This window comes from Eubalaena glacialis, chromosome 10 (assembly GCF_028564815.1).
Source record: "Eubalaena glacialis isolate mEubGla1 chromosome 10, mEubGla1.1.hap2.+ XY, whole genome shotgun sequence".
Classification (NCBI taxonomy): domain Eukaryota; kingdom Metazoa; phylum Chordata; class Mammalia; order Artiodactyla; family Balaenidae; genus Eubalaena; species Eubalaena glacialis.
Genome location: NC_083725.1, coordinates 66,152,993 through 66,176,431, shown reverse-complemented (window position 1 = coordinate 66,176,431; position 23,439 = coordinate 66,152,993). Strand labels below are relative to the sequence as shown.

At 53.2% G+C, this 23,439-nt stretch overlaps 1 protein-coding gene across 3 annotated transcripts in view; it reads left to right on the top strand.

The window, feature by feature from the left end:
• The window catches only part of CAPN5 (calpain 5), a 58,696-nt gene extending 45,287 nt beyond the window's left edge, over positions 1-13,409 (top strand). For all 3 annotated transcript variants that reach the window (XM_061202824.1, XM_061202826.1, XM_061202825.1), the window contains exons 5-13: positions 2,444-2,636; positions 3,479-3,672; positions 4,354-4,431; positions 5,864-6,059; positions 6,707-6,829; positions 7,959-8,155; positions 9,051-9,166; positions 9,704-9,840; positions 10,795-13,409. In XM_061202824.1, coding sequence (XP_061058807.1) covers positions 2,444-2,636; positions 3,479-3,672; positions 4,354-4,431; positions 5,864-6,059; positions 6,707-6,829; positions 7,959-8,155; positions 9,051-9,166; positions 9,704-9,840; positions 10,795-10,977 — 1,417 coding nt within the window. In that variant the 3' untranslated portion in view covers positions 10,978-13,409. The remainder of the gene's footprint in view (positions 1-2,443; positions 2,637-3,478; positions 3,673-4,353; positions 4,432-5,863; positions 6,060-6,706; positions 6,830-7,958; positions 8,156-9,050; positions 9,167-9,703; positions 9,841-10,794) is intronic.
• Positions 13,410-23,439: the final 10,030 nt, after the last annotated feature.

Sequence of the window (23,439 nt, the reverse complement as noted above, 5' to 3'; positions counted from 1 at the left end):
GTTCCTTAAAAAACTAAAAATCGAATTACCATATGACCCAGCAATCCCACTACTGGGCATATACCCAGAGAAAACCATAATTCAAAAAGACACATGCGCCCCAATGTTCATTGCAGCACTATTTACAATAGCCAGGTCATGGAAGCAACCTAAGTGCCCATTGACAGACGAATGGATAAAGAAGATGTGATACATACATACAATGGAATATTACTCAGCCATAAAAAGGAACGAAATTGGGTCATTTGTAGAGACGTGGATGGATCTAGAGACTGTCATACAGAGTGAAGTAAGTCAGAAAGAGAAAAATATCGTATATTAATGCATATATGTGGAACCTAGAAAAATGGTACAGATGAACTGGTTTGCAGGGCAGAAATAGAGACACAGATGTAGAGAACAAACATATGGACACCAAGGGGGGAAAGTGCCAGGGGCTGGGGTGGTGGTGGGATGAATTGGGAGACTGGGATTGACATGTATACACTAATATGTATTAAATGGATAACTAATAAGAACCTGCTGTATAAAAAAATAAATAAAATAAAATTGAAAAACAAAGAAGCAAACCCCTGAAAACATGTTGGCAGATTCCATTTTTAGTCCTAAGAAAGCAAAACCCGCCCCCTGGTGGTCAGTTGGTCACCATGGTCCTTGGTGCAGGCTCCTCTCCTCCCACTCTGGGAGACCCACTCAGTGACTCAGTGGGCTAGCTCTTTTTTTCTTTTAAGTAAAATTTTTATTATTTTAAAAAGTTGTCCAAAATATATTTATCATTTTGACCATGTGTAAGTGTACGACGCAGTAACATCAATTACATTCACAATGCTTTGTACCCATCACCACTGTCTATATCCAGTATAGATGATGATACTTTTCATCATCCCCAACATAAGTTCTGTTACCCACTAAACAAGAACTCCCTCTTTCTCCCTTCTCCCAACCCTGGGAACCTCCATTCTGCTTTTTGTCTCTATGAATTTTCCTATATCCAGGTAGCTCATATAAGTGGACTGTTTGTCCTTCTGTGTCTGCCTTATTTCAATTAGCATAGTGTTTTCAAGGTCCTTCCATGTTGTAGCGTGTATCAAAATTCCATTCCTGTTTATGGCTGAATAGTATTCCATTGTATGTGTGTGCCACATTTTGTTTATCCATTCATCTGTTGATGGACACTTGGGTAAACTGTTTCCACCTGCTTGCTATTATGAATAATGTGGCTATGAACATTGATGTGCAGGTATCTGTTTGAATGTCTCCTTTTAGTTCTTTGGAATATATACCTAGGAGTGAATTGCTGGGTCGTATGGTAGTTCTGTGTTTACACTTTTGAGAAACCACCAAACTGTTTTACACAGGGGCTGCACCATTTATGCTTGTTTTTTTTTTTTTTATTATTTGCTTTTAAAATTATAAAAAGAATGCATGTCTGTTACAGGAAATCCAGAAAATGTAGGAAACCATGCAGAGGATAATAAAACTCTCCTATACTCCTGCATATTCTCCCAGGTTGCTGTTCTCCCCTTCCCTGTTTTGGGCCATCTGGGTTAATGGGGCAGCTCCTCTGTTCAGAACAGCAGGACATTGTCCCCTCAAGGCCCCACCCCCTCTCCATGTCTCCATTTCTTCCCTTTGCTCTCCCTGCACCCTCCCCCACCACTGGCAGCTCTTTTAACATCTTTGATGGCTCTTTTGTTTGTAGGTTACCTTGCAAAACCTGTGCTGGTGTTTTGTGGGCGTATATTTTCAATTTATGGAAATGGTATTTTGTCATATATCCCATTCTGCTTCTCATGTTCACATTTGGCACTCTGCCTTTAAGACCCCAACCTTTTTCCTAACATTTAAATAAGGAGCCACAGCTGTGTCCTAGCACCTGATCTGTTGCACATAGTAGATGCTTAATCTTTTTGAAATGAATTATGGCATGCATTTTAGACATAATTGGAGTCCGGCTGTATTGCTTTTTCAAATGTAACAAGCAGGCACTAGCATTTTCCCTGCAGTAGGAATTCCTTTACAGTGTTTTCTTCAATGGCCGCTTGAGAGGCAACATTAGCTTTTAAAACCAGTTCTCTGTTGTTAGACATTTAGGTGATTGCTAGTTTTACATTGTTATAAATAGTGTTACTCGAACAGAATTATGTCAAAAGACATATGAACTTTTAACACTTCTGAAAAGAATTGCTGGATTTCTGGACAGCTAATTTTTGAAGATGGGGCTGTGAAGGCCGAGGGGAATTTGAGTGACAAAATGGTGTGGTTCAGTGGGACAGACGTTGGCCTGGGAGCCGGAGAGCTGGGTTGGCTCTGTTGTGTGGCCCTCTGTGTGACCTTAGCAGTTCTCTTGACCTCTCTGAGTCTCAGAAATCTCCCCTATCAGGTGAAGGATTTAGACTGGCTGGGGAACATGAGCTGGGAGTTCTTTCCACATTGTTTCCAGGCTGGCGGGCTGTTACCAGGCCCTAGATGGAGGCAACACGGCGGATGCGCTGGTGGACTTCACAGGTGGGGTTTCCGAGCCCATCGACTTGACCGAGAGTGACTTTGTCAGTGACGAGGCCAAGAGGAACCAGCTCTTTGAGCGCGTGTTGAAAGTGCACAGCCGGGGAGGCCTCATCAGTGCCTCCATCAAGGTGAGAACACAGAGCCAAGCCCCAGAGGCGGCCCCTCCCCTTCACTGACCCTGATTGGGGTGGGAGGTGACTGGCTTTTCAGGGAGAGCCCCTGCCCAGGTTGGATCATAAATCCAGACCCTCAGCCTCATGGGAGGAGGGGAGCAGTTAGAGGGTGCAGCCCCTCCCCAGTGCTGGACAGCACACGCCTCAGGCCCCCTGCCCTAATCTTTACACTATGAAAGGCCTTGCCCACACTGTTCAACTAGCGTCCCCCTTTTCAGCCCTTTCATAACGGAGTGATAGGTCCTTTGGCCAAGGTTTAAGGCATCACAGTTGCAAGGCAATGGGAAGGGCGAGGGAGCCCCTACTGCCTGCTGGCACAGGCCTGGGCTCTTCAAGAGGATCGTCTTATTTCATTGACTGCTCATGTTTTGGGTGGGAAAGTTGGGACTCAGTGAAGGCAGAATTTGAACCCAGGTTTGGCTCACCCAGTGGTATGTTGATAAAAGACTGGAAAATTAAAAAGCCCTGGTTTGCTGACTTCTATGGTGTAAATACTCCCACCATGGTTGATTTCAGGCTAACGTTTTAACAACCAGATTGCAAAACTGAGCCAGTGCTAGTCGATTCCAACACAGCCCTGGGCCGATCCCACTTCAGGTCCCTTCCTTTATCCCCCACTGCTGTTCCCCGGCTTTGTAAAGGGCTGTGAATGTGGAGGTCAGTCCCTAACCTCAGAGGAATGAGGTCTCCCCTTTGTGCGGGGCTGCCATTCCCTCCCCGTCCTGTAGGGGGTGGTGTGGCCTCTGGCTCCAGGTGGAGCCTGACCTGCCCTGCCTCTGAGCAACTGTGTCCCACAGGCAGTGACAGCGGCAGACATGGAGGCCCGGCTGGCGTGTGGCCTGGTGAAGGGCCACGCGTATGCCATCACTGATGTGCGCAAGGTGCGCCTGGGCCGTGGCCTGCTGGCCTTCTTCAAGTCAGAGAAGCTGGACATGATCCGCCTGCGCAACCCCTGGGGCGAGCGGGAGTGGAACGGGCCCTGGAGTGACACGTGAGGCCCAGGGCTTGGGCAAGGACAGGGGGCAGGCACAGGGCAGACCCCAGGTGGGTGGGCCGGGGTACGAGGGCTTGGGCAAGGACAGGGTGGACTTCCTGGAGGAGGTGGCACCAGGGCTGGGCCTTAAAGGATTTGGGGGGAGGATGACATTAGGAGAAGACTTACTTTGGAGCAGGCATGTTGGGGGGTGGATTCAGCATGGGCAGAGGTCTGGAGGTGGGGATGAGCTGATTCCTATAGGGGATGTAGAGACCAGTCTGGTGCTTGAGTGGGGAGCAAAGCAGGGAGGGAGGCCACCAGGGGTGGGAATGGGGGTGACTGCCCTGTGCTTGGCTAATGGCCCTGGTGAAGCCAGGAGAGGAGCAGGCCTAGGCCCCCAGTGAAGGTGCTCCCTTCACTGTGGGTCAGTCCCCCCTTGCCCCCAGCCTGCAGCTTTGCTCCCAGACCTCCGGGTCCCCGGCATGGTGGCAGCCCACAGTTACCTGCGAGAGTGGGCAGACAGGACTTCCTGGAGAGGGGCCTGGGCATGGCCCTGGGTGCCCCCGACCACACCCACACTGATGGAGGCCTAGTGCTCAGCTGTCCCTCATGCCTCCTGACCCGTGCCAGACTGGCCCTGATGGGGTCCCTCCTCTGATACTCCTCTCCCTTCCCTCCCCTGTGCTCACATCCCAGCTCAGAGGAGTGGCAGAAAGTGAGCAAGAGTGAGCGGGAGAAGTTGGGTGTGACTGTGCAGGATGACGGCGAGTTCTGGTGAGTGTGCACTTGCCCTGGGCGGATGTCCAGGGCTGAGAGGGGAGCCTCCTGTGTGCTGGGCAGGAAGTGCTGGACAGGGAGGCAGGAGCCAGGGCTCTAAAAATGCCCCACCATCAACTTGCCATGTGGCCTCGGATAAGTCACTGCATCTTTTTGGGCCTGTTTCCTCCTCTGTAAAGTGAATTGGGCAGAATGGACCCTTTCGTCCCCACAGCCCCCACTGCCCATGTCAGGGGACCCTGGGCTGCTCTGGTACCCAGGCTGAGCCCTCGGCAACTAGGCCAGGGTACCAGCAGGTGGGAAATTGACCAGAGGGCAGAGGGCACGCTGGCAGCCTGATGCCGAGAGCAGGTAGGAAGAGGAGAGGCCCTCTGGAGGAGCTAAGACTCAGGGTGCAGAGGAGCCCTTGGTGGGCAAGGACAGAGACCCAGCCCAGAGGCAAGAGAGCACACTTGGGTTTGGGATGGGAAGAGTGAGTTCAGGGAGGTGAGGAGGTGAGCTTGGAAGATGGCAACAGCCTTGCTTAAAGAGCGTGATAATGATTCCTGCATTCATTCACTCCTGCATTCATTCATTCTGCATTTAGCCCTGCTTGCCAGGCTCAGTGTCTTTCTTCAGCAGGACACTTGATTTGGAGACTGAGCCACTTCCTGGAGGGATACAGGGTACCCTGTGTGTGGGAGATGTTGTGAGGGCCCCAGGCAGATCCAGAGGCAGATGGCAGTGATCCTGGCACCCCAGTGAGGTCCCCTCCTGCAGGTGTCAGGGGAGCTGCTGCAGGAGGCCCCCCAGGCCTTCTGGTCTGGGCTCCTGTGGATGAGATCCACTTTGCCCAGTCTGGCTCAGGGGCCAGTCGAATTAAAACATCGCAGTAGAAAACCCTCATCAGGAAAGGGCTTCCTCCTAAGGCCTTTCTCAGATATGTTCACCCGTGATGCATATATGTGCATATTCTCTTATATGTGCACACTTGAAGGTGGGTGGGCACTTCCCTTCCCCCCGCCCAGGCTCCTGGAGGTGTGGCAGCATCCTGGCCACTGCAGCTCGCCTACCAAGGGGTTTCCACCACTAGCTGTGGATGATAATGGATGGAAACTGTAGAGGGCTGTACACATTAGTTATTCATACTATTAATAATTGTAACGGCCAGCCTTTGGCAACTCCTGTCTGCTGGAAGTTGTATTACATGCTTTTATTGTTATTGCTTTGCTTAATTCCTGCACTAACTCTGTGAGATAGGCAGCTGTCGTTAGATTCATTCCCGTTTTACAAAGCAAGAGACTGAAGCCGAAAGAGATGTGAAGGGTCCGTGTGATGCCATGTCCACACTTGCTGTGTAGGCCGTGGTGCAGAGCACGTGGGGCGAGTGGGCAGGCTGGTGGGCGGGGTGGAGGGGGGACCGACCGGCTCAGCCCCTTGCCACGCCCAGGATGACCTTTGAGGACATGTGCCGATACTTCACGGACATCATCAAGTGCCGCCTGATCAACACATCTTACCTGAGCATCCACAAGACGTGGGAGGAGGCCCGGCTGTGCGGCGCGTGGACGCGGCACGAGGACCCGCTGCACAACCGCAGCGGGGGCTGCATCAACCACAAGGACACCTTCTTCCAGAACCCGCAGGTGGGCCTCCTTGGGGATCCCCACCCCCCCGCCCCTTGAGCAACTGTGGGGCCCTCGGCACCGTCCTGCCACGGACTCCTGCATGACCTCGGGTACATCCCTGTACCTCCGTGGGGTTCGGTGCACGGTTTGTACAGCGGGGTTGGATGGGCATGTCTGGGAGGTCCTGTCACCCCCAACCTCACAATATGACCTGCAGGCTCTGAGGACTAATGAGTGCCCTGATAAGAGTTACAGGGACATTTTATTTGGAGGCTGAGCTGGGGGCTCAAACCCCTTGTTTCCACACATAGTGCTGTTCCTTCTGGGGGAACTTGGCCAGGCTGGCTCCCCACGGGGACTCCTCCCCTGTGGCCTCTTCGGTCATGACCCCGGCACCCGCCTAGTCCTCACGCCCGGTGTGCCTTCATTGAGCACCAGCTGCATGCAGGCTCGGAGCTGAGCATCCATCATTTCCCCGAGTCCTCCCACCCCGCATGCAGGGTGGACATTGCCAGCCCATCTCACAGATGAGGGATGAGGCTCAGAGAGGTAATGTGACTTGCCCAAGTTCACACAGCTGAGTTCTGGGCCGAGCTTCGGGAGCCACCGAGCCCATTTTCAGTGTGGTCTCACCGTGAGCCCCTCTTCCTCTGCTGCACCCGCAGTACATCTTTGATGTCAAAAAGCCAGAAGATGAAGTACTGATCTGCATCCAACAACGGCCAAAACAGTCCACCCGCCGGGATGGCAAGGGTGAAAATCTGGCCATTGGCTTCGACATCTACAAGGTGAGGCCAGCTGGGACCCCTGCTCTGGGTAAGGAGAGTTTGGGCTGCCTGGGCCTGGGGGAGAACACTCTAGAACACTTTGGTCTCTGACATCACCCCGGTCACCCTGGCCACATTGGCTGATGCCATGGTTGTGCTGTGACACAGGTCCTGTTTGGATCCCCACAGAGGCCCAGCCTGCCTTGGATTGGCCCCGCTGGAGCTCTCAGCCTGATTTCTTCTTGCCCAGACCCACAGGCTGTTTGGATGGGGAAGGGGACGATTGCTGGTGGTCGGGCCTGGGCTCTGGGGGGCCGCCCACGGCTTCCTCCCTCAGGGCTCTGGTCCCCCTGAGTTGGAGGCCTTGCTGGGCACTGGGAAGAGGCAGCCTGGGCAGAGCCAGGAGGGCTTCCCACTGGCCTGGGCCCCAAGGCCTTCCGCATGTTGTGACGCCCCGTGTGTGATGACACGCAGCGTAGCAGGGCACTGTGGGCCTGCCAGACACCAAGAACCTAATGAAACCACGTGCATGTGCTATGCCCACGGCCTGAGTCGAGATCCTGGCATTTGATGTGCTGGGTCGTATTATAACCGTTTGTTCACGTCAGAATGTTGGAACATTCACTGCGTGCTGACGTTGTGATTTTGACGTGACATGACCTTCGCTGATGTGACTATAGCTTATCATGGCACTTATTCCAGGAATTGTCCAGCATGTCCCGGCAGCTGGTGATGTCATTTTATGGACACATGCTGTGTCCTGGGCAGATAGTGATACTTGATTCTGTTGTGATGTGAGAAACCCCACAGACATTGTCGCCAGAGGGATTCCCATTGCCACCCCTCTCAATAGCTTTATGAGATATAATTCACATACCATATGACTCGTTCACTTAAAGTGTATTCGTAGAGTTGTGCAGCCATCGCCACAGTCAATTTTAGGACACTTCCATCACCCCAAAAAGAAACCCCGCACCCTTTAGCCGCCACCACCCAGTTGCATCCACCTCCCGCCCCGCCAGCCCTAGGCAGACAGATGCTCATGTACTTCTGACTCTGTAGATGTGCCCCTTCTGGCAACGAGGGGGAGACGTGGGGTGCGGGGTGGGGTGAGGGGCTCTGTGTGACCTGGTGTCTCCGCCCCCGTCAGGTGGAGGAGAACCGCCAGTACCGCATGCACAGCCTGCAGCACAGGACCGCCAGCTCCATCTACATCAACTCGCGCAGTGTCTTCCTGCGCACGGAGCAGCCCGAGGGCCGCTACGTCATCATCCCCACCACCTTCGAGCCAGGCCACACTGGCGAGTTCCTGCTCCGAGTCTTCACTGACGTGCCCTCCAACTGCCGGTGCGTGGGGACTGGCTGGGGGCCTGGGTTGGCAGGGCCCAGGTCCACACCAGGCTGGCCTGCAATCTTCAGCCCAGAGATCTTCAGTGTCGTCCTAAGCCGTGGAGCCTGCGCCTCCAGCCTCCCTGGCCTGACATTAGCATCCATCCCCTTTCTTTCCCTTCCTCTCCTCCCCTGTCCCAGCCTCTCTTGGCCACACGAAGGAGCAGCTGCTCACGTGTGCAGAGCGCTTCACAGTTTACAAAGAAGCTTTCACTCATCTCGTTTGCTCTTCCTGAACCCTGGGGTGGGAGGCCTGACCCCTTCATTTTACAGATCAGAACTGGGGATCGACGTTGGTTGGGGGTGGTTTCTAAGTCCATGCCACCAGTGGCAGAGTCTGGCTAGGTGGACCCTGAAACCATCCCCATCCCTGCTGCAGTGCAGACCTGTGCGTCCCACACTTGCTAGGTAGCCCAGAGTCGGTGCTCCCTGCCCACATCCCAGACTGGGGAGGCAGCTTGTGGAATTAGCGGACCTCGGTCCCGCCAGTCTGTGCTGTGTTGGGCAAGCCCCTTCCCCCGGTGATCCTTCCTAATCCGTAAAATGGGCAGAGTGCCAGTCACTTATCTCCCAGGGCTTTGTGAGGATTAGAGATAATACCTGTAACATCCCAGCAGAGGGCTTGGCACACAGTAATGCTCAGTACATTGCTTTTCCCTTGGGGGAGGAGGGGGCACCCTTGGGTAGGGATGGAGCAGCAGGAAGCTTATGGGGGTTTGTTTGCCCGAGACAAGCATTGTCTGGACTAAACACTGCTCTTGACCCCCGCCCCACTCTTCTTGAATCCCCTGACCTTCCGTCTTCCCGGACCCTCTCCATCACCTCCTGCCTGTTCTCCTCTGCCCTGCATCAGGGAGCTACGCCTGGATGAGCCTCCCCGCTCCTGCTGGAGCTCCCTGTGCGGCTACCCCCAGCAGGTGACCCAGGTGCATGTCCTGGGGGCCACTGGTCTCAAGGACTCCCCAACAGGTGAGCTTGCCTGGAGAAAACCCCCAGCCCTCCTCCCCTCCCGAGCCACAGACACAGCCTCCAGAGCTCTCCTGCTCTCACTCATTGAGCAAACCCATCTTGACATCCACTTTGGGCCCAGCCCTGGGATGAAGCTGGGCGTATAGAGAAGAACACGCTCTGCCTCCTGCCCTTGGGCGGCTTCCAGTGTGGCAGGGCAGTCAGACACAGGGACAGGCAGCTAGGAGGGAGGGCTCAGGGAAGGCTTCCTGGAGAGGGGGGGGCTTTCTCCAGGCTGAGGAGGTATTAAGGTATGAAGCCTGGTGAAGGAAAGTAGGGGAGAAAGGTGCTCCGGGCAGGGGGAACAGCTTGGGTAAAGGTCTGGAGACCAGAGATTACCAGCATGCCCCCTCCTGTCTCTGGAAGTTAGGGAGCTGGCCAGGCTCTGGTCTCCCTTCTCCTGAACACACAAGCCCAGGCTTCTGCTTCCAGACATCTGTGTCATCCGGGGCCTGTCCCAGCCCCACCCTCACCCCGTTGCCCACTCCCTCTTTCTAGGGGCTAACTCTTACGTGATCATCAAGAGTGAGGGGGACAAAGTCCGCTCGGCCGTGCAGAAAGGCACCTCGACGCCTGAGTATGATGTGAAAGGCATCTTCTACCGCAAGAAGCCAAGCCAGCCCATCACTGTGCAGGTGAGCCCGCCTGTCTGGGGTCCCTCCTGGGCCCCCCGCCTCATGCTTCCACACTCAGAGTGGCTGGGCCCAGCGTGGCAGGGCCTTTGACAGGGACCCAAGAACACTGGGTTCTGGTTCCCACTCTATCTCCGACACGGTATGGCCTAGGGAATTTTCTTGCCTGCCCCTCCTGGTACCCCAGAGTCCCCTCTGTGGGGTTGATGAGTTGGATTAGCTGTAGGGATTGTGGGACACAGCATGGTCAGACTCCCGGCCAGGGACAGTGGTCATCTCTGCCAACATTGCCCCAAAGCCTTGGGAGTTGTTCCTTTAATTCCCCTGGTGGCAGATGGTGGGGGTGACTATTGCCTGAGAGCAGGGGATCAGAAAGCCAGGGTCCTGGGCACGGGCTTCCTTCCCCTCTCAGGCCAAGGGGACCACAGTTCTGAGCTCACTGGCAGGAAGCCCTCTGTCCCTGGAGTCCAGGCCAGCATCTCTCCCGGTGAGAAACCATCTGTAAACAAACGCTCGGGTATCCTGGGGGAGCTACTGTAGGGTTTCCAAGTTTTTTAACACTGAGTCCTACCGGATCAAATCACAGACCCATAGATGTTTGGGCTGGAAGGACCCTTAGGAGCCGTTGATCCAAACCTCATGTTGAAGATGGGGAAACCAGAGCAGGGGGTGTATCACTTGTCCAAGGTCACCCAAGGTCAACATCAGAGCTAATAATGACAGATTTAACTGTATACATGGAGGGGAGCTTTGACATATGGGAGGAAGCCTGAGGCTCTGGCAGGGGCATGGCCTTGCCCAAGGTCCATGGTGAGGCAGATGCAGGGCTCCTTTTCCTCAGCCCAGCTTGCATCACAGGAAGGGGAGTCAAGGCTCTGCCGCCGCTGTCAGCAGCCCTCACAGACCCATAGTCCTTGTCTTGGAGATGGCCCCCAACCATCCTCTGTCTCCTTCCAGATCTGGAACTACCGAGTCCTGAAGGATGAGTTCCTGGGCCAGGTGTACCTGAAGGCCAGCTCGGACGACCTCCAGGCCCTGCACACCCTCCACCTCCGAGACCGCAACAGCCGGCAGCCCAGCGACCTGCCGGGCACCGTTGCTGTGCGCATCCTCAGCAGTGCCTCCCTCACGGCCATCTGATACCTGCCCGTCTGCCTGCACCCACAGTTCTCACCACCATCTGCATGTCCCCAACCAGGCCAGGGACCAGCCTGGGAGCCGGGACACTGGCGTCCTTTTCCCAGCTTTTCCACTGACTTGCTGTGTGACCTTGGGAGGTCTCTGCCCCTCTCAAGGACACTTGCCTCAGTGTCCCGAGGACCCCAAAGCATTCCTTTCTCATAGAGGAGTCTTCTTGCCTGAGATTTAAAATAGCCCTCCCTACCCCAACTGCCACCATGGCTAAGGGACTCTATCCATTGAAAACCTTTTCCCAAGGCCCTGCTGTCTGCCAGCAGAGTGCCAAGAAGATGTCACTTGTTTACACACAAACTGCCACATCCCCAAGGCCCACTCTTGCCCCTTGTGTCCCAGGCCTGCCCCAGTGTCCAAGACTTGCTTTCTTTGTCCTACATCTGGTTTTCTAGCCACCTTGAAAGGACTCTTGGCTCTTGGGTTCCTGCCCAGGCTAGAATTTGGGAAATGTCCAGGTGACATCTGTCCATTCTTGAATCCCATCCACTCACCCGCCCATCATGTATTTATTCAAAGGAGATTTGCCAAATGAATAAACGATGCCCATGAGACCCCATGTGGAGCCGGGCCTCTCCTCGCAGCTCTGGGAGACCCGGCGTCCGTCCTGGGCCTCGCCTCTGCTCTCAGGTCCTCTCAGATACAGACGCCCAGAGGAGCTGCAGCCACCTTCTCCTTCTAGGTTCTGATTGCATTCCCAGCCTCTGGTTTAGGGTCCCTGGAGAGGGGGTGGAGAGGAAGGGCGTCCTGCCTCCACTGCCCTGACGCGGGAAGGAGTGTGTCTGATGTAGTGGGCCAGGCGGGGAGAGACCTGAGGGGAGGCACATGCTCCCAGGAACCCCTCTGCTGCAAGACCTGGGCTTTTCCCGGGAGCAGGGACTCTGGAGTGGTGGTCTCAGGTCCGCTGGCATCAGTTTGCACATTGGGCTTTACAGGAGATGGTAAATCCATTGTCTGACCAGAGGCCCTTCCACCAACATTCCCCCCAAAACGTAGCTGAGGAGCCATAACCCTCTTGCTGCCCGGACCAAAACGCTCCTTTTAGTCCTCAACGTTTTATATTCTTTCCGTTTTAACTCTCAATTTTAACCAGGGGTTTTTAAAGGAAAACTGAAAGCCAGAACCCTTTTTTCTTCTTAAACTCCAGTTCCTGTGATCCTCTGATTTTATTTTGATCTGCTTGGGGAGGGACGTGGCGAGGTCATACCTTCTCAGAGGAGGTCTGGAGGTGGATGAAGAAGATGGGGGTTTGTACTTGGATGTTTTACAAGCCAGCACCTACTGTGTTCTTGGAGAGTGTTGGCGCTGTGACCAGCTTTGGATCTCTCCTGTGCCCTTCTCAGGCTCCAGACCAGGTGATGTCAATGAAAAAGTCCAGTTGGTTCAAGATCAGGAATTCCTGTGGCCTTGCTGGGAATTCCTTTGGGGAACCTGACTTTTCAGCTCCAGATCTGGCTCTTGGGTGCAGTGTCCTGGCTGGATATGCTGGATTCTTGACTTTGCTGGATTCTTGACCCCTCGCTCTGGCTGGCTCTGCTCCTGTGTCCTGGCCCTGGGTCACGGGAGGGGCCAGGAACTGAATGACAAGGAGGACAAAAGGATTCCTTCTCGAAAAGCTGGGACTTCTCCTCAAGAACCCGAACCTAGGGTGAGGACTTTGCGTGTGACCAGGAGCAAGTTGCTTAAACCTCCTGTGCCTCGATTTCCCCCTCTGCAAAGTGGGGCCAGTGATTATCGTTTGTCAGCACTCTTACTAACAAGTGCTGTATAAGGGCAAAACAATACCCTTTCTCTATGTATCTTTGTATGCGTACACACTATACACAGTCATGTAATCACCACTTCTCAGTGTCTGTTTGAAAGGAAGACTCCTGAGTTGGGTGGAGCGTCGAGGGCCGGATAAGCCAGCCTGGGGCCTCTGGGGCCGACACACGGGTCTTTGCTCAGCCATGTCCACCTGGGCTACGGGGGCAAACCAGGACCAGCTGGCAGACCTGTGTGGGCTTTAGCCTGGGGGCTGGGCACTGTGTCCCTCGACTCCCTTCTCAGACAGAACTGGTTCGGCAGCCCTGCCCTTGCTCCCTGCCCCTCTTGGTGGGCCAGGCTGGCTCCTGGCCGTGTGGGAATCCTGGTCCCCAGGAGGCCCTGGGGACCGGGCAGGTGAGGATGGAGCTCTTTCTGGCCGGGACCGGAGGGTGAGTGGGGAGAGCAGCTGCTCTGTTTGCCTGGTGCGCCCTGCAGCCCACAGGGGCCTCAAGTCCCCATTTGCAGATGGGTAGGGCCCCTGCTCCACAGCACCCCGAGCTGGGCTGCGTTCCCCTCAGGGCCGAGCGCAGGGTCAGGGGAGTGGAGACCTGTTCCGTTCTCAGAATAAATGTTACCACAATTCCAGAAAGGCCTTCCTGTGTCTGTCTGTCCCTCTGGGGATAAGGGACAATGAAGGGAATGTTTCCCAGGCCTGGGTGACTGTCCTCTGGTTAGAGAGCCATGTGAGGGAGTTACAGCTGAGGCTGGACCCCGATGCCTGCCTGGTGGGACTGTGCTGGCATCATTGGGGTCATTCAGCTGTCCCTTCACCTGGCCTTTTCCCAAGTCCCGTCCCAGGCACTGGGGGCGGGGGAAGCAGCCACATTGCCTGCTCCGGGGCAGTGTACAAACTGGTGGGGAAGACATGCAGAGAACCAGTGGCGAGGCAGCGTGGGAGCTACTGGGTGTTCCCTGAGCCTGCTGGGGGCGGGAAGGCCTCGCCCCGAGCCAGTTGTGGAATAGAGGGGGGCAGCCGCATGAAGGGCAGCCAAAAAGGAGATGGGCTTCTGGGGGTACGGGTGGATGTAGGGGATCAGAGTGGAGGCTGTTGAGGGGAAGATAAGGGCAGCTCGAGCCAGAAAGCCGGGGGTGGCGGGGAGGAGAAACCAGAGAGATTTCGGAGGTAGAGTGGACAGAACTTGATGGCTGGGTTGGGAGTGGGGAGTAAGGGAAAAATGAATGAACTAAGACCAAGATTTCCTCATAAGCCCGGGAGACAAGGATGTGCTGAATGATGTGCCCACCTTAGCGTAGTCCTGGCCGCTGGTGGGTGCTGGGTAGCGTAGTCCTGGCCACCGCTGTAGCTGTGCAGCATCTGGAGGGGACCACATACCCCCGCGCCACTCCGCGCCCATCCCTCACAGCTCAGACCTGCGTTCTGCCTGGGGCACCATCTCCTCTTCGGGCCTCAGCTTTCCCATCTGTGTGAGGCTGACACCACTCGCCCACCCAGTCTGGCCGGCTCAGCAAGAGATGATTAGAGGGATGGTAGGTACCAAGTGCGGACAGCAGGTGGGAGTCCAGCAGTGGGGGCAGTGTTCAGGAGCAACTCCGGTCATGGGCACCCGGCCAAGCACACTCCAGCATCCAGGGTCTTCAGGGGTCAGGATCGTCGCCCAGAGGGCGCCCCAGCCTTGGCAGAGCCTGGGTCCCAGCGCTGTCGCTTCCTACCCGCTGCTCCAGGCAGAGGCCGGATGCTCAGCCTTGCTCTCCAGGGGGCGCCATCGGGCAGCCGTGCCCAGGATGTGGCGCAGTTGGGCCACTGGTCCCTCCCTGGGTCGCCCACCCCATCCTTTGGGTGGCAGCCAGGTGGCCCCTTCCCTGCAGGCGCAACCCAGTTACAGAGAATCCAAAAGAGTACCTCCCTCCGCCCTGGCCAAACCTGTCCTGGAGAGGCCTGCCTGGCTGGGGCGGCTGCCAGGGTCGCTGCAGGCAAAGGGCCATGACGTGCAAGGGCCAGGTCTCAACAGGGAGTCCTCGGTGGCACTGTCTTCGCTGACGCTAATAACGAACATTTTGTTCACTCTCTTCCTCGTTTACCCTCCTCCCCTACTGTAAAATCGCATTTTCCACCTCAGTTTGCACGAGTCCCTGGTACATGCAGGGTTGCTCCCAGTCAGCTGCTTCGAGAAGGTTTCCTGGATGATTAGAGACGGCAGGCATCCCGCACCCCGGCCCCCAGAACAAGCTGTGGGGCAGTGGTGAAGTGATGAACTTCAGGGGGACGCATCTGGGGCGAGCCCTCGGGAAGTGGCCTGGGGCAAGGGCAGGGTCTGTGTGTGTGTGTGGAGCAAGGGGGGCAGAAAGGGCCAGGAGGCAGGACTTGCTACCTCCTGCCCTGCCTCGCCTGGTCCTTTGCTCTGAGTCTCAAACAGCCATTTTGCAGAGAAGGAAACAGTCTTGGCGGACAGCAGGCAGGGGCCAAGACTCAGCAAATCAGTGACCAAGTCGGGAGCAGAACAAGGTTTCCTGCCCAGGTGCTGAGAGCAGGTGGTGGGCATTACTGCAAATGACAGGAGGCAGCTGAGGCTGGGATGAGTGGCTCCGGGCCTGCTCGCACGCTGGTGCTGGTTGGCAGCACAGCCGAGAAAGACCCCAGTGCCCTGGCCTCCCCGCTGGGCGGCCAGGGCTCCGCCAGGGCCCTGGGCAGCACAGCCCGCCTCCCATGCTGATGTCACAACACCCAGACCTCGGAGGGCCCTCCGACTCCGCCTCCTGGGGGAAGGCTCTGGAGTGGGGAGGAGAGGGCAGCAGTGCCGGCCGGAGAGCTGCCCGGGGCAGGAAAGAAAGGGAGAGACTGAGAGAGAGACTCACACAGTGAAAGACTGCAAGACCCAGAGAGACCCCCAGAGCAAGTCACGGAGCAAGAAAGAGGAAGAGGGGCGTGTGTCTGCAGATTTTCCCACACCTGCCACCCCAGCTTCCCGAGCCCTCTGTGCAGGTGGCAGCTGCAGCCAGGCCGGTGGGCAGCAGGGACCCAGGTAAGGATGGGCTGCCCGCTGTCCTGAGCACTGGGAGAAGGGTTTGCTGGACTTCGTGGGAGTCATGGGCTCGGGCCACCCTGGAGCCACTGTCCCCACAGCCAATTGCTCCTGGTCTGGGCCCCCTGCCATCTCTGACCAGAGCTGAGACAGGGGGGCAGACATGCTGGGGGTGGCAGACAGAGAGTCCTCCGTCCCTGACTCTGTCTCCTTAGGCCTCTCTCAGCCACTATCTCTTTCTTTATCTCTCTCCTTGGATAAGTCGCTTCCTTCCTCTGTGCCTCAAATTTCCCATCTGTGAAATGGGAGATGTAGCCCCATCAGCCATGGTTGTTGGGAGGACAAGTTAAAATTGAGCATGGGTATAGAAATGTAAATACAGTTCTGTGTTCTCTGTTGTCAATTTAAAAAGCAATTAACTTGAACAGGGATTAGTTTTTATTTTTAGGGAAAAAAAATGTCTATTTTGTAGCTTTTTCCTCACACGTGGCCCTTAAATTCTATGCCCTTTCAACCCCTTTCCACCCCCCAAAGCCTTGAAGGCCCTGGTTCTGCCCCTGGCTCTCGGGGCTCACACTGGTGCAGGATGCCAGCACCACAGCTGGGCATCCTCTTCACAGACGTAGCTCCCCACGGCAGCTGCCTGCTGGCCTTTGTTGAATTCCCTTCTCAGCCAGGCACCCAGGCCAGGTGCAGGTCTCCAGAAGGACGGTGTGCCTGCTGTATCCCGGAGCCCCAGGGCAGGGGTCAGGGCTCAGGTGTCAGGTAATGTCATGGGCAGAGGATCAAATGCCCCAGCGCCTCTGAATGGACCTTGTGAAAAATTGATGCTCATCCTGGGAGGCAGGTAGGGGGCCAGAGGGGCCTCATGCCAGGGCCGATGGGCTGGGGCTGCTTTTGATCACCACGCTCAGTCCCACGAGTCCTTCCTGAGCTGTCCCTGGGCCTGGCCCTGTGCTGTGTGAGGTGATGGCTGAGCCCCACACCCTACCCTGTATCAACTCCCTTACTTTGGGAGCAGAGGTGGGGACAGACACTGACCAGACAACAAACGCATATAGTCAGGGCTGGATAGAGGGAAATATCGGGGCTCTTGGCAGCCTGGGGACAGTCAGGGAAGGCTTCCTGGAGGAGGTACCATCTAAACTGAGCCATGAAGCATAGGTGGGAATTTATTAGTCAGAATTCCAGGCAGAGGGTCCAGTGTATACAAAGTCTAAGAGGTATAAAAAGGGCCAGCATATTTCAGGAAGAGTCAGTGCTGAGAATGGCCCAAGGACAGGAGTGGGGAAGGAAGAAAGCAGAGAGAGGCAAGACTGAGACGCATAGCGCTGGGCCTTAAACGCAAGATGGGGGAGGGATTAGAGCCCCCATCCTGAAGGCCGGGGGTGCTCTGGAAGGGTTTTAGGCACGGCGTGTCATGAGCAGGTCATGTTCAGCCTGACCCTTCTCTTGGGCCAGGCTGTCCCTGTCACCTGTACTCCTGGGGCAGCTCTGAGCTGGGTGGCCAGAGACCAAGTCCTAGTCCTGAATTTGTCCTGCCCTGCTGTGTGACCTTTGGAAAGTCTTGGTCCCTCTCTGGGCCCCTTTGCCCATATGTCCAGGGGAGGGGGCTAGACTTTCTACTTCTTAGGAGCCCTTTGGGAATCTCTGAATAACAGTAGTAAAAAAGGAGCTCAGCTGCTCTGGGCAGTGGAACTGGTGATGGTGGCAGAGGCTCAGGTCACGCAGGCTGGGCTGTGACCAGAGGGAGAGAACCCAGGGAGGGTTCCTCAGGGAGGAGGGGCTGGGGCTTTGGGAAGAGCCCAGGTGACCCCAGCCAGGCTCAATGCTTCCAGGGCTGGCTGGCTCAGAGGCTTGACATGGTCTCTCTCCCTGCAGGACTGTGTCTGGCCAGGCGGGCAGTAGGAGCATTTGACCAAGGACAATGGTGATTCTTCAGCAGGTGAGGGCTCCTTCATCTTTCTATCAGGAATAACCCTGTTGGGTGGCTCATCCTTCCCTATCCCATATTCTCTTATCCATGTTCTTAGCTGTAGAAGCCCCTCAATCTTTTCTTCTAGAAAACTCCTATCTATGCTTCAAAACCCAGGTGTGAAACTTTCCCTGACTCTCTCAGGGCCCATTCTCCCTGTGATGTGTCTGTTGGGGCCACCCTTTCTCATTGCACTCACCCCCCTGGTCAGAAATTACTTATTTATATACATCTCTGAATCCCCAGGTAGTCCAGGCAGTGGAACAGCATGTGCAAAGGCCCAGATGTAGAGAAGCCCTTGGGGAAAGGGAAGACGAAGTTGGCAAGTCTATTGAAGCCAGACCAGGAAGGGCCTTGAGCCTGACTGGGGAGCAGTGAGTGGGGGATGACGTGGCTGGAGCTGCAGGCCCCGAGGGTAATATGGGGAAGAAGCAGAGGTGCTGCCCCCGGCTGGGTCCTCCAGCTCCCCTTCCTTCCCAGGGCCACAGTGGCCCCTGACCCTCAGCCCTTCCCCGTGATCAGCCTGAGGCTCTAATGAGCTCCTGGTCTCCAGATCCAGGAATGTGGGCCCTGAGCCAGGTCGGCCTGGCACCAGGCCCTTGGGCTGGTAGGGGTGTGTGCTGTGGAGGCTTGGCCAGTGGCTTCATGTCCTCCAGGACCATGTGGGACCAATGGGCAGCCGTGCCCTGCAGCTGCGTGTTTGAGTGTGAGTTATGTATACGTGTATATGTGAGAAGGCAGGCGTCAGGGCAGGATCAGGATAGACAGTCTTCTGTCATGGGGCTGGAGGAGTCCCCCTCTAGAGCCCCTTGGCCTGAGAGCCTCTTCAAAGGCCCATCAGAGATGGCCAAGACCAAACACAGAAGGAAAAGTCACTGTCACTGAGTGTTTGCAGGGTGCCAGGGCCTGGGCTGCAGGTGGGGCTGGGTGGATGGGGACATTTGCAGACCCCAGAGGGAGGGCCTGGGCCACTCGTAGCTCCCACAGCCGTTTTCCCTCAGGAGGCCTCTGACTCGCTGTTCACCCTCCTCCAACCAGCCCCACTGAACGCCGGCCCATCTTGTCTGGCAGCCTCTGCTGGGAGCAGGTATCTGCAGGTGGACCTGGCTCTGCCCACCCCTCACACAGAAAGCACATTTCAGTTACTTCTTTGGTCCTGAATGAAGTCCCAGCTTTGGGGAGCCAGCCAGCCACGCAGCTCCACAGGCAGAGCCCACAGCCCTGGGCTCATCTTGGGCTTTGCTGTTGATAAATGTGTGGACCTGGGGCACGCACGTCCTTCAGCCTTCCTGAGCCTCAGTTTCCTCATCTGTAAAACGAGGATAAAAACCCTCCTTTCCCAGGACGGTTGTTGTGAAGATGAAATGCCACGAGGGGTTCAATCAGAGTGCTTGCCTTTCACCTGCCTACCAGGTCCGCCTCCTCCCGCCACCCCTTCCCTGTCCTGAGAGACAGTCGGTCTGCACGAGCACTTGGTCCCTCTTTTCCTGGCTGACTTCTAAGTCCTCGCTGTGGCCACGACTCCCTTTGGGACCCTTCCCTCCTCTGCCCACATTAGAGTCTGATCGCATGCCACCTTCTTCCCCTGCCTTCCTGGGGCCTCCTGGTGAGCCCAGAAACGGGGGACAGCCTTCATCCTGCTCCCCACTGCCTCCTCAGCTCCAGCACCAGCCCGCTCAGAGATGGAGCTCTGTGCGGAATGAATGAACAATTGTGATTTCACCCTCATTTTGTCCGAGGGGCTGGGGCGAGCATGATACCTACCTCAAAGGGTTGTTGGAGAACAAAATATCGTAACACATATACAATGCTCAGCCCAATGCTGGACACAGCTCAAAAGAGTTTAACGGCCATGGCGACTACAACTAAAGTCATATCAATAGTGTTCCTGTGTATGAGAATTTCCCATTCTTTTCTCTCTTTCACTTTACTTGGCATAAATATTTATTTGGGATAAATTCTTTGAGGAGACCTCAGAGAATATGATGTTTCTTGCCCCATGTGTAGAGTGGCCCAGTGTGGGATATATCAGTGACAGATACTCACCCATCCCTCCCTCATTACTTCCATTCATCCATCATGCCAGCCTTTCTGAGCCCCACAGAGTACCAGGCACAGAAAACACCTTCATAAAGTTGTATTCAGAATCCAAATCTCTTCATTATGAAAAAATGTTATTCATTTGTTGAGGGTTCTAATTCTTCAAAAGTAGCATCCACATTGGTCCTACTATGTACCGGGTAATCACTATACATGATCTCATTTTATTGCCATAAGGCTGTAGGGTAGGGATCTTTGTGCCGATATTGCCGGTGAAGAAACTGAAGCCCAGATAGGGTAATTTATTTATTTATTTTTTTCATTTCAGCTATGCTTTTATTTATTTATTTTTTAACATCTTTATTGGAGTATAATTGCTTTACAATGGTGTGTTAGCTTCTGCTGTATAACAAAGTGAATCAGCTATACATATACATATATCCCCATATCTCCTCCCTCTTGCGTCTCCCTCCCACCCTCCCTATCCCACCCCTCTAGGTGGTCACAGAGCACCGAGCTGATCTCCCTGTGCTATGCGGCTGCTTCCCACTAGCTATCTATTTTACATTTGGCAGCGTATATATGTCCCAGATAGGGTAATTTAGACATGAGCTGGGGCAGGTCCAGACAGGATAGGGAGCCATGCTGGTGAGGGGGGCAGCATGCAGGGAGAGGAGACCTTGGGAAAGGGCTGCTGTGCAGGGCACAGGGCTGTGGCACAAGGAGCAGGCACAGGGCTCAGGGGAGGAGGTCAGACTTCCACTGCTGGGTGGCATTCGCAGAGCGTGAGCTCTTTCCTAGGGACTCTGTGGTAGTCTGGGCAGACTCATCATGTTGATGGCTTTGGGAGTAGGGTGGGAGTGTCTGGAGGTTCCTAGTGTGCCAGAAGCCACCTCCTCCAGCCACGTTCTCACTCACCCACCCAGCAAAGTGGCACTCAGCCCCTTCTCTGTACCGGGCTGGGCACAAAGGATGCAGAGATAAATTGACTGCTCCCTGTCCTGGAGGAGTTTCCAGACCAAAGGGGAGGCAGCTCCGAAACACAGCAAGGGTGCCCATGAGCGGAACTGTGATAGCAGGAGTCCTGGGGGTGGAGTAGGGTGGGAGGGAGCCTGGGGATGGGGGAGGCTTCTGCCCCGCCTGTGGTACGGCAGGGTGGGGTGGTGATGTCAGGGAAGGCTCTGAGGCTGTTGTGGTAGCCCCTCACATACAGATGGGGGGCTGTGGTCTCAGGAGGAGGGACTTGCCCCACGTCGCAAGGCTAGCTGGTGCTTGTGAGAATCCAGAGATCTGTGGTACATGTGACCCGCTTCTTTAGGACCTCAGGGAAGGCTGCTGTGCTTCGGTAAGATGTGATTTCTGGCTCTGTGGTGAGGCCAGTGTAGGGACTAGATGTACTTTGCCCAGATTCCTGGATCAGAGTGAAGTTTGAAGATAAATCTGTGGACTGTTGATAACAGTTGGATTAAGTCTTTTATTAAAATATAATGTTCTTCTTTGTCTGTTGTAACAATTCCTGATTTAAAGTCCATTTTGTCTGATATTAGTACAGCCACCTCAGCTCTTTTTTGGTTACTGTTTTCAAGGAGTATATTTTTCTATCCTTTCACTTTCAACCTATTTGTGTCTTTAGATCTAAAGTGAGTCTCTTGTAGATAGCATATAATTGGATCATGTGTTATTTTTTTTAAACCTATTCTGCCGACCTCTACCTTTTAATTGGAGAGTTAAATTCATTTCCATTTAAAGACTTACTTCTGCCATTTTGCTGGGTTTTTTTATATGTCATATCTTTCCCCTGTCAACTCCTCTGTAATGACTTTTTTTTTTAATTGACGTATAGTTGATTTACAATGTTGTGTTAGTTTCAGGTGTACAGCAAAGTGATTCAGTTATATACATATATATATATATATATATTTTTTTTCAGATTCTTTTCCCTTATAGGTTATTACAAAATATTGAGTATAGTTCCCTGCGTTATACAGTAGGTCCTTGTTGGTTATCTATTTTATAAATAGTAGTGGGTATCTGTTAATCCCAAACTCCTAATTTATCCCTCCCCCCCTTTCCCCTTTGGTTACCATAGTTAGTTTGTTTTCTATGTCTGTGGGTCTACTTCTGTTTTGTATTTAAGTTCATTTGTATCTTTTTTTTTTTTTTAGATTCTACTCTATGATGCCTTCTTTTGTGTTTGATTTTTCCCCCCACTCTACTGTTTTGGTTCCCTTCTCATTCATTTCTCTCTCTCTCTCTCTCTCATATATATATATATATATATATATATATATATATATATATTTTTTTTTTTTTTTTTTTTTCCCTAGTAGTTACTCTGGGGTTTACAATTAACACCTTACATTTATAACAATCTAGTGAGGGTTAACACCAACTTAGCTTCAATAGTATATGAAAACTCTGCTCTTATACAGTTCCATCCCTCTCTCTTTACAGTATTATTGTCAGAAATTACATCTTTATACACTGTGTGCCCATTAACATAGATTTATAATTGTTATTTTATGCATTTGTCTTTTAAATCACATAGGAAAAAAGACAAGTGACAAACCAAAAATAACAATAAGGCTGGCTCTTATATTTACCTTTGTAGTTACCTTACTGGGTTCTTATTTCTTTATATGGCGTTGAGTTACTGTCTAGTGTCATTTAATTTTAGCCTGAAGGATTATTTTTGGCATTTCTTGTAGAGCAGGTCTATTAGCTACCAACTCCCTCAGTTTTTGTTTATCTGGGAATGTCTTAGTTTCTCTTTCACTGTTGAAGAATATTCTTGCCACATACAGAATTCTTGTTGGAAATGTGTTTTTTTCCTTTCTGCATTTTAAATATATTATCCTACTGCCTTCTGGTCTCCATGGTTTCTGATGAGAAATCAGCAATTAATCATATTGAAGATCCTTCGTATATGATGAGTCACTTCTCTCTCACTGTTTTTAATATTCTCTATTTGTCTGTCTTTTGCTAGTTTGATTATAATGTGTCTCAGTGAGGATCTTTTTGAGCTTATCCTACCTGGAATTTATTGAGCATTTTAGATGTGTAGATTCATATCTTTCATCAAGTTTGGGGAATTTGGGGTCATTATTTCTTCAAATATTCTTTCTGCCTCTCTCTCTCCTCTCCTTCTGGGATTCCCATTGTGCATATATTGGTCCACTTGATGGTGTCCTGTAGGTTTCTTAGTCTCGGCTCATTTTTCTTAATCCTTTTTTCTTTCTGCTCCCTAGCCTGGATATCTCAATTAAGCTATCTTTGGTTTGCTGATTCTTCTTTCTGCCCTTTCAAATCTGCTGTTGACCCCTCTAGTGAATTTTTCATATAAGTTATTGTACTTTTCAACTCCAGAATTTCTATTTGGTCCCTTTTTATAATTCCTGTCTCTTTATTGATAGTCTGTACTTGGTGAGATGTTGTTCTGGTTTCCTTCAGTTCTTTGAGCATATTTAAAACAGTTGATTAAAGTTTTTGTCTATTAAGTCCAGTGTCTCGGCTTCCTCAGGGAAAGATTCTATTAATTTCTTTTTTTCCTATGAATGGGCCATATTTTCTTGTTTCTTTGCAAGTCTTATAGATTTTTTTTTGTTATTG